This window comes from Zosterops lateralis, assembly GCF_965231275.1.
Source record: "Zosterops lateralis genome assembly, chromosome: 24".
Classification (NCBI taxonomy): Eukaryota; Metazoa; Chordata; class Aves; order Passeriformes; family Zosteropidae; genus Zosterops; species Zosterops lateralis.
The window spans coordinates 3,902,083-3,916,181 of NC_139784.1; the positions used below are offsets into that span (position 1 = coordinate 3,902,083).

Consider the following 14,099-nt stretch of genomic DNA (forward strand, 5'->3'; position numbering starts at 1 on the left):
AAAATTGAGACAGAAGTCTTGGACTTTTCCAAGTCTGAATTTACCTGGATTTATTTCCCGATATGTCCCAATGCCATAAGCATCAACAATATTTTGAAAGCCAGAAGTAAACTTGTTCGTTTTGTTGTATGTGGGTGGGGTCTGATTGGTTTGCATCCTGTTTAAAATAGATGGGACAGTGGATCCGCTGTGCTCCTGTTTGAGAAAAACAAGGGAAGATCAGCAAACCCACCCTTGGAGCACTGGAGGATGAAATCCAACACAGCTGTCCCATTGGCATTTGGAAAAGTGCAAGCTTGAGTGTTTGCAGTGTGCTTGCACAATGAGACACTGGAGCAGCTGAGGAAGGCTGCCAGGATTCCACTGCTCTCCTCTTTGTGAAGCAGGAGTAAAGGTGAATGTTGTCTGCGCAGGACAGACAAGAAAACAAAAAGCAAGTGGAAGGACTTCAAGAAACCAAACTGTCTTGACTATCTGAGCAGAGGGTGAGTTTGCCAACATTCTGGAGAGCTCCTCTATCCAGACACCAAGACTACAGAGCCCAGCCAGGGTAACTATGCATACTGAAGGACTCACACATGCTAAAATCCTCAGCATTCACTGAACTGTAAGCTTCACACAACGTATTTTTTACCACTTTCATCTCTAAGTCATCATTCCTGCATGCTAAATAAGCTGTCCTCTGTGAGGGCTGATTCCAACAGCCCAAGGGGATGGTGTTCAGAGGCTCACAATACAAAAAAGGCAATGAATCCATGTGGTGCTGCCACAGCTGACTGGCACAGCATCTACTCACAGTGCCTCTCCTGAGAGCAAACTGGATGGAATCGAGGTCAGCCACAGGACACCACACTTCAGCAATCAAGCACTTCTGTGTCACGTCGATGTTGCACAGGTTCAGGGTGTGGTAAATCGCCTTCATCTTCCGCACTTTGATGAACCAGACACGGATGTTTTTAGCAGCTGCCTGCAAAACCCTCTGGCGATGATCCTCCGTTTGGTTCAGCACCTTTCAGAGAAGCAGGAGGAAGATGAGGCTAAATCATGGACTGAAGTTCAAGGTGCACCAACAAGTCTTTCCCTCAGAGGATGAACGACCAGCCTGGTCCCCCGCCCCAGGCACAGGCTGCCCCATGCCTGCAGTCTGTGATGTACCCCCATATTAATTAGCTCTGCTGAAAGGCTTAAGGGCTTTTTCCAGGGATGCTTTCTGATTATTTTCCTCCTCCAGCTCCAAGGTCAACGGTTGTTTCAAACAACAAACTGTGCCAAAATCACGGAGAACAATTTTACCTCCACCCAGGTTAAAAGAGCAGAGAAGAGCTCTGAAAGTGAAGGGTTTTCTGCTTTGAGAAAACAAATTACCCTGAAATATTTGTTTACTGAAGGGAAATGGAGAAAGTGTTTCCTACTGAGGGTGTTTTCCAACTGGAACATATCAAACTCAGGCCAAGTCAGATTTCCAGAGTGGAAAGTCTTAGATTGCAGGGAAAGTGAGGACACAAGGCAGATGCAGCTTACAGCAGTTACATTGCTTCTGAGTTCCCGTCTAATTTAAAATATCTTTTGAGCTACACTGCAAAACTCCCAGCTTGAGACAGTTTCTGTATCAAATACGCATGTCAAATTCAACCCTTTTTCCTTTTAGTTTCTGAACCTTTTCTCAATTTTTGTCTCAAATCCCTTAAATCTTTCTACATTATCACATACTGCCTTTCTTCCTTGAAGCAAGCACCAGATATTTCAGAGGTGGCACCCACAAGATCTGGGTGCTAATTACTTTTTACCAACATTCAGGCTACTGCACAAGAGATTAGTTGTAAAGCAGAAGCTCCTCAGGACAGCATAACATGAAAATATAAAGACAGGCAGAAAAAAAAGAGCTAAGTTAATGTTAGCATTGTTATCTCAACTTGGAAAAAAGTTTAAATGTTTTCAAAGTCCTTGCAAATGAAACAGGCAGTTACACAACACAGTCTTAGAGTCAGAACCTACGGGATCTCCCTACATGAGTTCCTCTTTGCTCCCTGGTATGGAGTTCTCTGTCCTTATTTGTATATAATGAATTGATTTGCCCTCTAGAAAGATCAAACCACCCATCCCAAATCCTGACACAGAAACAAGTGAGCAGTCTCCAAACACCTCTCTTGCACTGCTGGTCTCAAGCTACCTGAAGCTGAAAACATGGTCATCTAATGGGGGCAAACATCCTCCTGTTCTAACAGGATCCAAAGTTTCCAAAAATAGTTTTCAACCATATTATTAAACAAAAAAACCCACGGAAAGGTCATTGGCCCCAGTTATTTTACCATCTGAAGATCATCAATTCTGGTATTGACACCAGAGGCCATTTCCTTCCTCTCCTGAGGTGTTTCTGGGCAGGGGTAGAGGGAGGCCCGGAACCTGGAAGACAGGGAAGCACCTCAGTGACAGAGATGGAAAGGATATCAATCAGTCAGGGGTGAGCCAGAGGCACCTTAAGAGAAGTTTCTGATCAGCAGAGACTGCCAAGCAGAGCTCCAGCCTATACAACAAAGGGATGCAGAAGTTTGCTTTAGGCCAAAGCAGAAGCTGAGTACTACAGAAAACAGAAGTGGGAGAGAATCCTCTGCTCCCTGTGCTGCCAGTGTCTCCAGGCACTGTCACGAGGCTGGTCAGGCACCCAGCTGAGGGGGGATGCTGTTAGAACTGCTGATAGAAGCAGTCACTGTTGTTTCCCTTGTGAGAATATCCCACTGATGTCCCAGAAATCAACACTCTCTTGGTATTTTACATTCCCCAGCACTGCACTTGTGCACTTTGAGCTTTACAAGCTGGGGAGTGGTGAGTCTGACTGCAAAATGTGTCTCAGTTACTTATGGCACATTTCATTTGCTGTCTAAATATGTGCTCCTGCAGCCACTGCGAAACAGGGAGTTGAGAAATATTAAGTCATGTCAGTGTGTTCCAAATAACTGAGAGCTGCCCAGCTGTCAAGCATTCATACCCTTCACAGATCTTCTTGACTCTGTTCTTCAGCTGGTCACCTTGGAAGAAGATGATAAATACAGACTTGTGCACATAATCCCCCTAGAACAAAGGAAAGAATTGTGGAAATTAGCATTAGATAATTACCAGAGTTCTACTTTTCCTTTCACTGAGTCTGTCCATCAGACCTCAGATATGCACAGCAGGTCAAGGATGTACCTTAATAACACTGGAATAATCACAAGGAAGCAATTTTCTCAGCCTCAGCACAGAATACCTGCATTGTATTTGTGTCTACTGAAGCAAAATGCCCCATGTTATCCATTACTGATTCTATGCAGCACACTAAATGGGAAAACCTGGTAAGATCTCCAAAAATAATGAAGATGCGATGAAGTATTTATCAGCACTTAGTGCAGTCAGCTCATCTATAGAATCAAGCCAAAAAAGTGAATGAAGATAAAAAAAGTGGAGTTTAACCAGTGTGGCTCCCAGGGAGGCCAGAGGCACATTCCTTGCACAGCCTGTGTCCGTGGGGGCAGCCAGGGCCCCTTTCCTGCATTTGTTGACAAGTTATTGTTCTACCTCACTTAGGAAATTTTAACATAATGTTTCAAGAATAATTACATTAGGTGTAACCTCAATTTAAGGAAGTTCTGCACAATAAGAACAAAGTCTCTTCTAGCAGACGGATGATTCCACAGGTCAGCTACCAGTGGTTGGTGGGACACGGGAACACATCAGCCTGACATGAGAAAGAGAGGCTGTTACTGAGCTTCACCTCCTGGGTCTGTGCTCCAGGGCAGCCCTTTACTAGGTAAGAGCAAGGGTGCCCCAAGTTTGGGCAGTGCCCACTGGTCTGAGCACAGAAGACACTGGATGTAAAACCAGGCCCAATCACAACATTTATTTTTATACTAATGTGAACAATTCTAAGGTGGATGTTTAACTATTGATTAGTGAACTAAGTGAAAAATGAAAGGTTCAAGTTCAGAGAAATGAGCTTCAGGTATTACACACCGCCCATGTCCCAAAGAGCATCCTCCACAGAGGATCACTGCTGATTCAGAACTGCACTTGCAGTTTGGGCCAGAGAAATCCCTAGGACCTGCCACACTTTGAATTGTTTTCCCCCTTTCAGAGTACTCCCCCATCCAATGCCCTATTTTTGTTTTAATTAAACGGGAAAACATTTGCTGATGAAACTCAGATGCTGCAGCAGCTGCTGAGATGGACCTCACTGCACAGACCTCACTGAGGCACAGAGGCTTCTTTCTACAGCCTCACAGCTCTCAGATCCTGCTGCTGCTCCCCAGAGCTCCCTCACCGTGACAGGATCCTCCAGCGGGTTCTCGATCTCGGCCTGGCGCAGGAAGACGTTCCCGCGGCACACGCGCCACAACATCCGCTCGAACGTGGGGATGCGCTCGCGGTTGATCACCCCAGCCACGAACCTGCCAGGGGACAGCACAGCCTGAGAGGCTGCTCCTGAGATACCCCAGGGCCTCCCACCCAGCACACCACAGCAACTGGGGGTTTGTTGGGAAAAATGGGACAGGAAGGGCTTGTGGGTGTAATTGCTTGGTAAGAAATACTGGAGGTGTAAAACTTGTGAGTGAAATAGAAATGAAGGGCAGCTTTGAGATGTGATCATGGCAGGCAGGAAGATGGGGATTAGCTGGAGATGGGTTGAAGGACAAAAAACAAAAAGACCTAAGAATGTAGCCCCTCTCCACTTTGCCAAGGCATTAGGGAAAAAGTAGATAAGAAACATAGTCTTTAGAGCTTAGAATATAAGATGATATGGTAATATAGCAGTTCTCATAGGCCACATGCAAAGTTTTTAAGTTTTGTATCTCATGCCAGTTGGTCACTGTAAATTAGAATATTCAACACAAATGAGATGTAATAAGGTGCTCGCTCTCTTACCGCTCTTACTTCTCACTCTCTTACTCTTACCTCTCTTACCCCTCTTAGCTTTTTTACCTCCCTTACCTCATACCCTCTCTCTCTCTCCCTCTCTCTTTGGGGCTTCCCTTCAGCTGAGGCTGGTGGCTGTAGGCAAAGCTCTTTTTACTCATGACCCTTGCAATAAAACCACTTGTTTCTAGACTATCTCAGGTCTGCAGAGTTCCTTCTCCCTGCTGTCCCAGATGATCCCACAGGGATTTGCTGTAGTAAAGCATCCCCCACCCCTAAGTGGGGCATCTCTGTATAAGGAAAGAGTTTCAGTTTATCTTTAGACGTTTTAGGAAGTTAAACTAGACAGTTCTGTGCCCTTCTCATTGTAACTGGCTCAGCGCCAGCACAGATAAATGGATTGGAAAGGGAACTCAAAGCCTGTTGCTGATCTCACTGGGCCAAGAACCAAATAGCCCACCTGAACTATTGAGTACTAAAGAGAGAGAACAAAGAAGCTCGAGGCTTTCTGAGGTGTTGTAGCAAGTATGAGACCTCCCTCTATACTGTGTTTGGCTTTGCCTTTGTGTTTGTATTATTTTCTTTCCTTATTAAAACTTTTTTGATTTTTCAAGACACACTTGGTCATGCCATCTTGCTAATTGATTTTACCCACTTCTCTGCAAGGGCTGGACCCTCAGAGGTACTGGGAACCCCAACAGTTGGTGTTGCAACAAAAGCTATAAAAACCTTGTTTAAACATTAGTTCTTCAAGCAAAATGGAAGGTCCTCTAAATACATGGATGTAACACGCAACGAAACAACTGCACTATAGCACAGGCTCTGTTTTTTAACAGAATGAAATAATCTTTAAAAATATATAAGCCACTGCTTATAGGAAAAACAAATGCATTTAGATATGCAGTTTCCAGCTTTCATTCCCCTACAGTCCTGGTACATTGGCTGCAAGGGTTACAGCAGCCATGGCTGCCAGTGACTGTGTCCTGGGCTCATATTTAGACTTCCCTGGACCAAACCTCCGTGTCCAGATAAAGTATTACACATGCACAAGGAAGCCTGGAAGCAGCTGATAAAGGGGATGTAGAACTATACAGTTATTTCAGACCATTATGTGCCCAGAGTAGTTACAATTTTCAACAAAGCTCTGAGACATCATAATGTCTGAGAAAAACAACCAGACACGCTTACATGGAACAAACTGGGTTAATTATTTGGTGCAGAGAGAAACTTGGTGAAGTACAAACTAGGAAGTTAATATGGCCAGGAAAAGAGCAGAGAGCAACAGCTGGTTTTAGATCAGCTTTCATCTGCTTGGTGTGGAAAGTTCCACAACTGGGCTCATATCATTGCTGCTTCCACAGGCTGATATTCCCTAATCCAGCAATCCTGAGCTGCAATTACCCAAGTCGGAGCGGGGCACCTCTTCCCATCTCGCTCGGCTCCAGCAGTGAAGAGGATTCCTCCAACAGGTCTGGATCCGCCATCTGCTGATGATGCAATTCAGCCTGAATTCACAAATCAATTAATATCTAATGAAACCAGTTAGTGGCATGCAGGGAATGAGGAGCCAGGAGATAGTTGTGGGAGAAAAAGAAAGAAAAGAAGAAAGGAAAGGAAAGAAAAGAAAGGGAAGAGCAAACGTAAGACAGCAAAAAGAGGAACGAGATGACAGAAAAGACAGCAAGAATCACACATGGAAGGAGAAAAACAAGAGGAAAAATGGAATGGCTCAGCAGGGCTTCCATACAAGAAACGCTTGAGGATTGTTGCAACAAAGGGGTTGGGAGATATATAAGTCTGAAGAAAGGCAGAATTAAAAAAAAGTAAATTAAGTTTTAAACACAAGTGATGTTCCCAAGAACCATTTTTAATGGCACAAACCAGAGAAACACACTTGACCCATGTATTTCTCCAGATATTAAATTAATTTGTCCTTATTCACCATATGATTGACCATCAGACAAACACTTCATAGAGCAGGCTGGCAACGTGGCTCATCTCTTAGCCAGCCAGGCACTAAAACAGGACAGTTTTACACTGTCCTCTGCAACTCATTTGCAGGCTAAAATTCTTAGGAATATGGCTTGTAAGTGTCAAAAATTCAGGTCAAGGGTGCTCAAATAATTTCCTTTTGTGCACCATCTTCACACTTGTTCAACCCCACCTCACACTTAGTTCTACCTCTGCAGCTTATATAATGAAATGCCAAGGATTACAACTCCTGAGCACACCCAGAGGGCCAAAGTCTACCCCCCGTGGTAGGCAGGAGGTCTTTCCCACAAAGCCATCAAGGGAACTCCTTAAATCACACTGGGAGGAAGAGTTTGATCCAAGGACGTGTCATACCCACACACACACAGAGCACAGCCTTGCAAAACCTGTGGCAAGTGCAGTAACTTAGCCCAAGTCTCTGTATTTGGGCAATAGTTATGTCAGAGTGAATATCTCTCCAACACTTTCCCTGCTTGTCAAATGAAAAGTGTTTGCCATATACAAGAGAGTTTTTGCAAGGCTGACACCAAATGCAGCTCAACTGCTCGTACACACACTTGCTGCAGCTTAGGATGTTACATGAGGGAGGGAGCCCTTCATTCAGCTTGGAAAGGCAACACAGGGAATTCCTGATGCTTTCAACTTTAAGGCGACTTGTTGCAACATCAAAAACCGAATGAAAATTCAGTTCATAGACAACACAACTAAAATAAGAAAGTTTGGTACCTGAAAACGAAACACACAGACCAAACATCCCAGCAACTGTTTGACATCTCAAATTCAGGATGTTGAAGAACAGTAAGTTACAATTGTTAGAGGCTTGTATTGTATTTCCAGTAATCAAGACACTGTTTGCAGTAATTTCTCGTGATGTGCAGCACATTTTAGCAGATGACTCATGAAAAAGGAAGGACAGCACAAATTACAGCTTTGGATTTGCCTCACCTGAGAGAAAATTTGATATATGTGTTTAATATTAGCTTGGCCCATCTGGGCTATGTGCTCTTTATTCAGGACAAGTCCTGCTTAGAGGGAGTGAAAATATGAAGCAAAACAGTTTAGAATAAACGTGCATTAGACTAGTTTAACTAAAAGAAAATGTTCTTTTGCAAGGATTATTGCATTACAAATTCCATATTCCTTAAATTTATTTCTTAACTCTGAATTTATGAACACACCCTTTCTAAAAAGGCAATGGCACAGCTACAGCATCTCTGCAGCAGGAAGGATAACTAAAGGATTGCTGGGAGATTTAATAGAAATAAAAAATTGAGACTATGTGGAGATGGAAGAGCTATCCAGTTCCAGTGCAGGAAAAGAGGATTCTGGGAAATCTACTTTAAATGTGAGTTTTTGCCAGTAGTGAAATTTTGCCAGAGTTATTGTGGAGTATTTTTCACTAGATAAGGCTGTTCTTGGAATCTTCCAAGCATTTACATGATAGTAATCAAGAAGCATAATACAAGAGCTTTCATTATTGAGCACTTTTAAATTGCTTATTGATCCCCTGATCAGCATCCAGATCAACACCTTTAATCTCAAAATGATTCATTTTCCCCACTCATGATTCCAGCTCTGCCCTGTGACGATTCTGGATGCCCAGTGCAAGCCCATACAATTCAAGCCCCTTCCAGGTCACAAACAGGACAAAAAAAAATCAATGTTCACAAGAAATAAAAAGGATTCATGTCACCACCTATTAACCCAGAGCCAGACAGAAGTGACAGATGCAAAGCAAACAGAGAAAAGCAGATGGCAGAAGAGTCAGAGGGAGGAAGAAGGGACTGCATGCCATTAACCGTTACTTTTCCAGTCTTCTTTTACGCTCACACTCTGGGCAAAGCTCTCAGAGAAATCTCTCCAGCTCATACCGCTCTTCATAAGCAAGGACAAGAAGACTGAGAAAAGGAGCATAATCATCAACATGGTGTGTTGGAACAAGAAATGGCTGCTTGGGCTGGAATGGTCACAGGAAGAAAAAGGGGACATTTTGCCACCCTCCCTCCCCCCATGTTCAAACTCTGGAGAGCAAAGGCCAAGCATGAAGGAACTGGAGAGTCAGCCATTTCTTGTGCAACTCATTGCTATGAATAATACAATCTTAATTACAAGTTATTGTAGTCTCCAAGTGTTGAAAGTGCTGTGCATGGAGGAAGGGAGTGTTGGCCACTCCACGATGGTGAGCAGAGGCAGCTCTGGGCTGCTCGGGGCTCCCTCGAGCTGTTTGCTGAGCACAGAAAGCTGAGACAGGTTTAAACTGTCTACACTTACATTCTACTGAACATCACCTATAAGCTGTTTCGTTTGCTTTTATACAGAGCAGCACATGTTATCTGCTGTATTTTGTTTTATTACTACAGGGAAGTTATGAAAGAGCAGAACATACCTAAGCTTCCTGTGGCTGGTTTGTGTAAAGCTGTGGGTGACCTGCCAAAAACTGTTCAAAAAATTGATTTTGATCTTTAAATTTAGTTTGATCCCTCTGCAGTTGAAGAAGAGCAGTGGGCAGAGAGGACAGTAATTAACAAGGCCAGGTTGGACAGGGCTTGGAGCAACCTGATCTATTAGAAGGTGTCCCTGCCCATGGCAAGGGCGGGAATGGGCATGAGCTTTAAGGTCCTTCCCAACCCTAACCAGTCTGGGATTCATTCTCAATACAGAAGTGCTCAGCATTTGGTTTTACATGATACTCAGAACAGGCAGTGCTACTTTAACATAACAAAGTAATGGATTATCAGGTTAATCCTGTTTGTCCACGGGACACTGGTAAGTGAACATTCAACACTCCAAGACAAAGGGTTTTTTGTACTGAAATCAACCCCACAACCCAGCAGCCCTCACTCCAGCAGCAGTATCTGTGTCAGCAGTGACTATGGCTGGCACAGGACCAACCTTGGTGCCTGAACAGGCAATACCTTGTGCCAAAACAACAAAAAACAAACTGTTAGATAAATGGCCTGAAGTGTGCAGGAGTCCAGCTCCCCTTGACAATAGCCCTTGTAAATACCAGGAGCCATTTCCGTTAAGAATTCTTTGATCAAATCCCGAGATTAGAGGAAACAGGACATCTACTCAGCAAAAACATGTCCTGAAAAATGTACAGGAGCTCTCTGAGAGAACTGCCAAGACTGCTGAGATATTTCAGCTCTACGAGGAAGGGTTATGTCTTCTCCCAGGCAGGATTTATGTCAGTGCCATGAATGACATCGGAGAAGCTGCTCTCAGCTCCAGAGAAAGTTGCCAGTTCCTGGCCCAGATGGTATTTGACAAAATGTTGAAGACTTTAAATGTCAGCTTTGATCCACAACTGACCTCTGGAAGCTTCAGGGTTTGATCAAAGGCTCAATTAATTAATTAATTAATCTATTACTTCAGTGGAATTTGTATTGTGACCCTGATGAGTCTCCACATAACACTTTAAAGGCTGAAGAGAAATTCAGCTCAATTGTAAATCCTCTGCACGTGCACCAAAGAGACTCTTACCCACTGGGGACACTGCTCACTGGAGCACCAAATTTTGGGGCTCTTGATGTGCTTTCCAAACTAGTCACATCTTAATTATTTTGCACAATTTTTAGACAAACCATTGATTAACTAAAACAAGCCCAAATCAGCATTGGAGCAGGTAAATCATGGGTAGCTATGTGTAGTGCATGAAAAATGGAAAACAATTTGTGCAGCTTTCTCCAACAAAGCATAAAATGACCCTGCTGTCCAAAACAGCAACTAAAATAGATTTGAGAATAAAAATGGTAATTTCTATGAGAAGAATCAGCTCTCCAAGTGTTAAATCCCACCGGTATTCTGACCTCATCAAAAAACTGCTGAGTTTTACGCAGTATAAATTTTAATTCTGTCAGCTCCAAAAAGTTTCTCTTCAGAGCCTCCTGGTTGGTGTTGATTTCTTTAAGCTCATTTTCAATTTTCTCGAAGTTTGCCTGGAAGATGTGAAAAGGAAAAGGACTTATAATTCCATAATTAAGTGCTGTTCAGTCTGTCAACACACAGAGGCAAGTGAGATGCTTCACATCCTCACCCAATTTTCATGGATTTACAGGTGAATCTCCAGCCTGCTGTGGCACAGATCCAGATCTGCCACATCTGCAGGCAACTACAGACTCCTCATACTCATCTGGACTTTTATGGACTGGATTGATAGAGTTTCTTCAAATCAGTAAAATTGTGGTAAACTTTATGACCCACCACCTTAAATCATGTGGTTCCAGCAGTTTTTGGCTCATTTCAGTGGTGAAATTCCTACTGAGTACTCTCACTTCTGCATTTGGACAAACACCACCCAATGTGAGCTGGCAGAGCTGCTTCCAGGGACAGCTGCAGACTGAGCTAATACCCCCCTGCCACTAAATTCTGCAAACATTGACCAACAGAGACAATTTTCCCTGTTTCCATCCAGAGTCAAATACTAATTTAAGTCTTAACACATCATTACCTCCAGGTCAATCATGTCACGTGGAAAAGGCACCTCTGGGTTTTCACCAGTGTCCATGATAGGAATATTTGCCTTTTTAATCTCCTTCTCCACAAACCCTGCAGAGACAGCATTAAAAATGTTATTTTTTGACACTTCAGTGTCAAACAGTCACCCCAAGGTGCACCTGGCCCCAGCAGCAACTGATTCCTTCACCTCCTATTACAAGATTGTCTGACTCAGACAGAGTTATCTTTCAAGGGAAAGGTGAATCCCTGGATTCATGTCTGTGCCAAACGCTGCCCTGCAGCTTCAGCCTGACTCGACTGATTTTTATTATTTTTTTTTTTTTAAGCAAAAGCTGCATAGTCAGAGCCACATCCCCCAGGCGGGAACGTACGGAGCTTTCGGTCCATCTCCTCGCACCGCCGGACCTCATTGACGAATTTACGGTGGAACACGTTCACGTCGGGGTTCAGCTGCAGGGAGAGAGACACGGGGCTCAGCAAACCCCGACACCAGCCCGGGGGCGGGGCCGACCGGGGCTCCCGGTGCTCCCGGTGCCGCGGGGGGCGCAGGGGACACTCACGTCGCGGAACTGGACCTTGCCCAGCTCGCCCAGCTCGCTGACACAGCAGTAGGCGGCCTCGGACTGCAGAAAGAGCTGGGCCAGGGTCATCTCCTCGCTGCGGAACAGCTCCCCCATGGCGGCGCCGCTCCCGCTGCGGCCTCTGCGGAGAAGGGCCGTGAGAACCGGGCCGTGACCGAGGCCTGTCCGCCTCCGCCGCCCTGTCACGGCCCGGCTGCACCGGGATCCCAGCCCAGCCCGGCCCGGCGCGGCGTCCCCACTCCTTCCCATCCCATCCCGTCCCCATCATATCCAGCCCCGTTCCGTTCCCCGCCATTACCTGCCGCCGCTGCCGCTGTCACTACCACCGCCGCCGCCGCCGCGGCTTGACCCGGCCCGGCTCCCGTCCGCGGCGTCACGGTCCGCGCGGGGCGGTGTCACGCGCACGTCTCCTGGCGACCGCGCGCGGCCCCGCCCCGGAAGTGATGACACGGGGCAGGACGGCGCGCGCTGCGCTCGGTGACGTCACGAGCTGTGTTGTGACGCAGCGGTGACGTCACTACGAGCGTGTCCCAGGCGCGAAGTCGAGGCCTCTCCCCGCCGGTCCGGCCCGGTCTCGGTGAGGCCGCGCGTGTCCGGCCCGGGGCAGTGACCCCCGGGCACAGGAGCAGCCCCAGGCCCAGCTCTCGTTCCCAGTGAACTGATGGACTCCAGAGGGGAGGCTGTAAATTCCCAGCCTTTGGCTTTCCTGGTGAGTCACCGCAGCACAAAAGAGGCTGAACTGAAGTTATCCAGACACAGAAAATGACTCCTGGCATTCCAGGGCAATCGGTGTGGGCACAGAGGCACCGAGTGGGGCACCTTATCTCAGTGAGCCCCAGAACAGATGTACATCCCCGTCCTGTTGGTTTATCTCGTTCTGTCCAGACTGATCTGCTCAGGCAGTTTTTTTCATTATTATTATTCCCAAATGGACATCCAAAGGCACAGAGATGCATTGTGGTCACAAATGGAATGGATGTCAAAGACTTTAAATACCAGCTTTGCTCCACAACTGACCTCTGAAAGCTTCAGGCTTTGATAAAATGCTCAGTTGATTAATTAATTAATTAATTACTGGAATGGAATTTGTATTATGACCCTGGTGAATCTCCACATAACACTTTAAAGACTGAATTCAGAAACTCGGAATTTCTGAAGAGAAGTTCAAGGAGCTCTGCTCCATGTGTGTCCTGTCCTGTACCTGAATCCCTACACATTTCTCTGTAGGAGCCCACTCTGGAGCAGGTGACCCCAGGGACAAACAGCTCTGGGGCCTTGGGCTGGCTGCCTACTGTTATTTTCATGGAACTCTCAGCTGCAGCAAACACTGGAAATAAATGCTCTGGAAAAAGGTCCCTCCAGGAAAGAACAGTGTACAGAAAACAGCCTGTTTTCACTGTGTGACAGAGCCACCAGGTCATGGGGACAGTGAGTGGTCACGGGGCAGGGAAAGTGCTGACTGCTGTGAGCACTGTGAATGAGCAATGTCCCTCTGCATCTGTGGGATGCCCGGTGTGTAGCTGGGATGGATCATTTCTCCCAGTCTGCCCTGAGGCAGCTGAGCTGGAGGAGCCCAGGGCTCTCCCTGGTTGCCAGCCAGTGGCAAAGGAGAGCAGACTTGGTCTGGCAGGAGGTGCTGAGGAAGAATAACTGCTGTCAAAGGTATAGAATGAGGGAAGCTGCCACCTTTCCAGTGTGCCCACAGCCTTCCCAAGTAGCAGCTCTGTCCATGGGCACTTGGTTCCCTCTGGCTGTGCCAGCCCCAGAAATAGTGAAAGGTCTGGCCCAGGGTCACTCCCAAGATCTGAATTTTCCTTCTCCACATTCCTGGCGTGTTCCAGCTGGGTTGTTGCAAAGGCTGTGGTGGCGCCTCCCACGTGTCTCCCTGTTTTGAATAATTTAGGATTTTTACCACTAAATCCACAAGTAACTCACTGAATCTGGGCTGTTTACAAGCAGTGGACACTGCAGTGTGTCCCACATTTAAAGTCTGCTGACTGGATCTGTAGAGGGCTCAAGGACTGCTGAGCTGGGAGAGCTCCTTTAGGGGGAGTGCCTAGCTGTGTCACTTCAGGAGTGAATTATCCTTCTCTGTGTTAAATCTGTGTGGAGACGTGTTGCACCCTGCATGTACTGTGTGTGTCTCTTGTACATTCACAGACATTCCTGAGAAACAGACGT

The 14,099-nt window shown here is 46.0% G+C and overlaps 1 protein-coding gene across 2 annotated transcripts in view; it reads right to left on the bottom strand.

The window, feature by feature from the left end:
- Window positions 1-12,342, bottom strand: part of ATP6V0A1 (ATPase H+ transporting V0 subunit a1) — a 28,182-nt gene extending 15,840 nt beyond the window's left edge. Inside the window, exons 1-11 of one of the 2 annotated variants that reach the window (XM_083877618.1) lie at window positions 12,217-12,342; window positions 11,898-12,039; window positions 11,709-11,787; window positions 11,330-11,427; window positions 10,689-10,817; window positions 6,289-6,371; window positions 4,295-4,421; window positions 2,987-3,069; window positions 2,310-2,403; window positions 797-1,009; window positions 45-195 (exon numbers count right to left, since the gene is read on the bottom strand). In XM_083877618.1, the coding sequence (XP_083733744.1) occupies window positions 45-195; window positions 797-1,009; window positions 2,310-2,403; window positions 2,987-3,069; window positions 4,295-4,421; window positions 6,289-6,371; window positions 10,689-10,817; window positions 11,330-11,427; window positions 11,709-11,787; window positions 11,898-12,014 (1,174 nt within the window). In that variant the 5' untranslated portion in view covers window positions 12,015-12,039; window positions 12,217-12,342. Of the gene's footprint in view, window positions 1-44; window positions 196-796; window positions 1,010-2,309; window positions 2,404-2,986; window positions 3,070-4,294; window positions 4,422-6,288; window positions 6,393-10,688; window positions 10,818-11,329; window positions 11,428-11,708; window positions 11,788-11,897; window positions 12,040-12,216 lie in introns of both variants that reach the window. The other variant, XM_083877617.1, reaches the window with a different exon arrangement.
- Window positions 12,343-14,099: the final 1,757 nt, after the last annotated feature.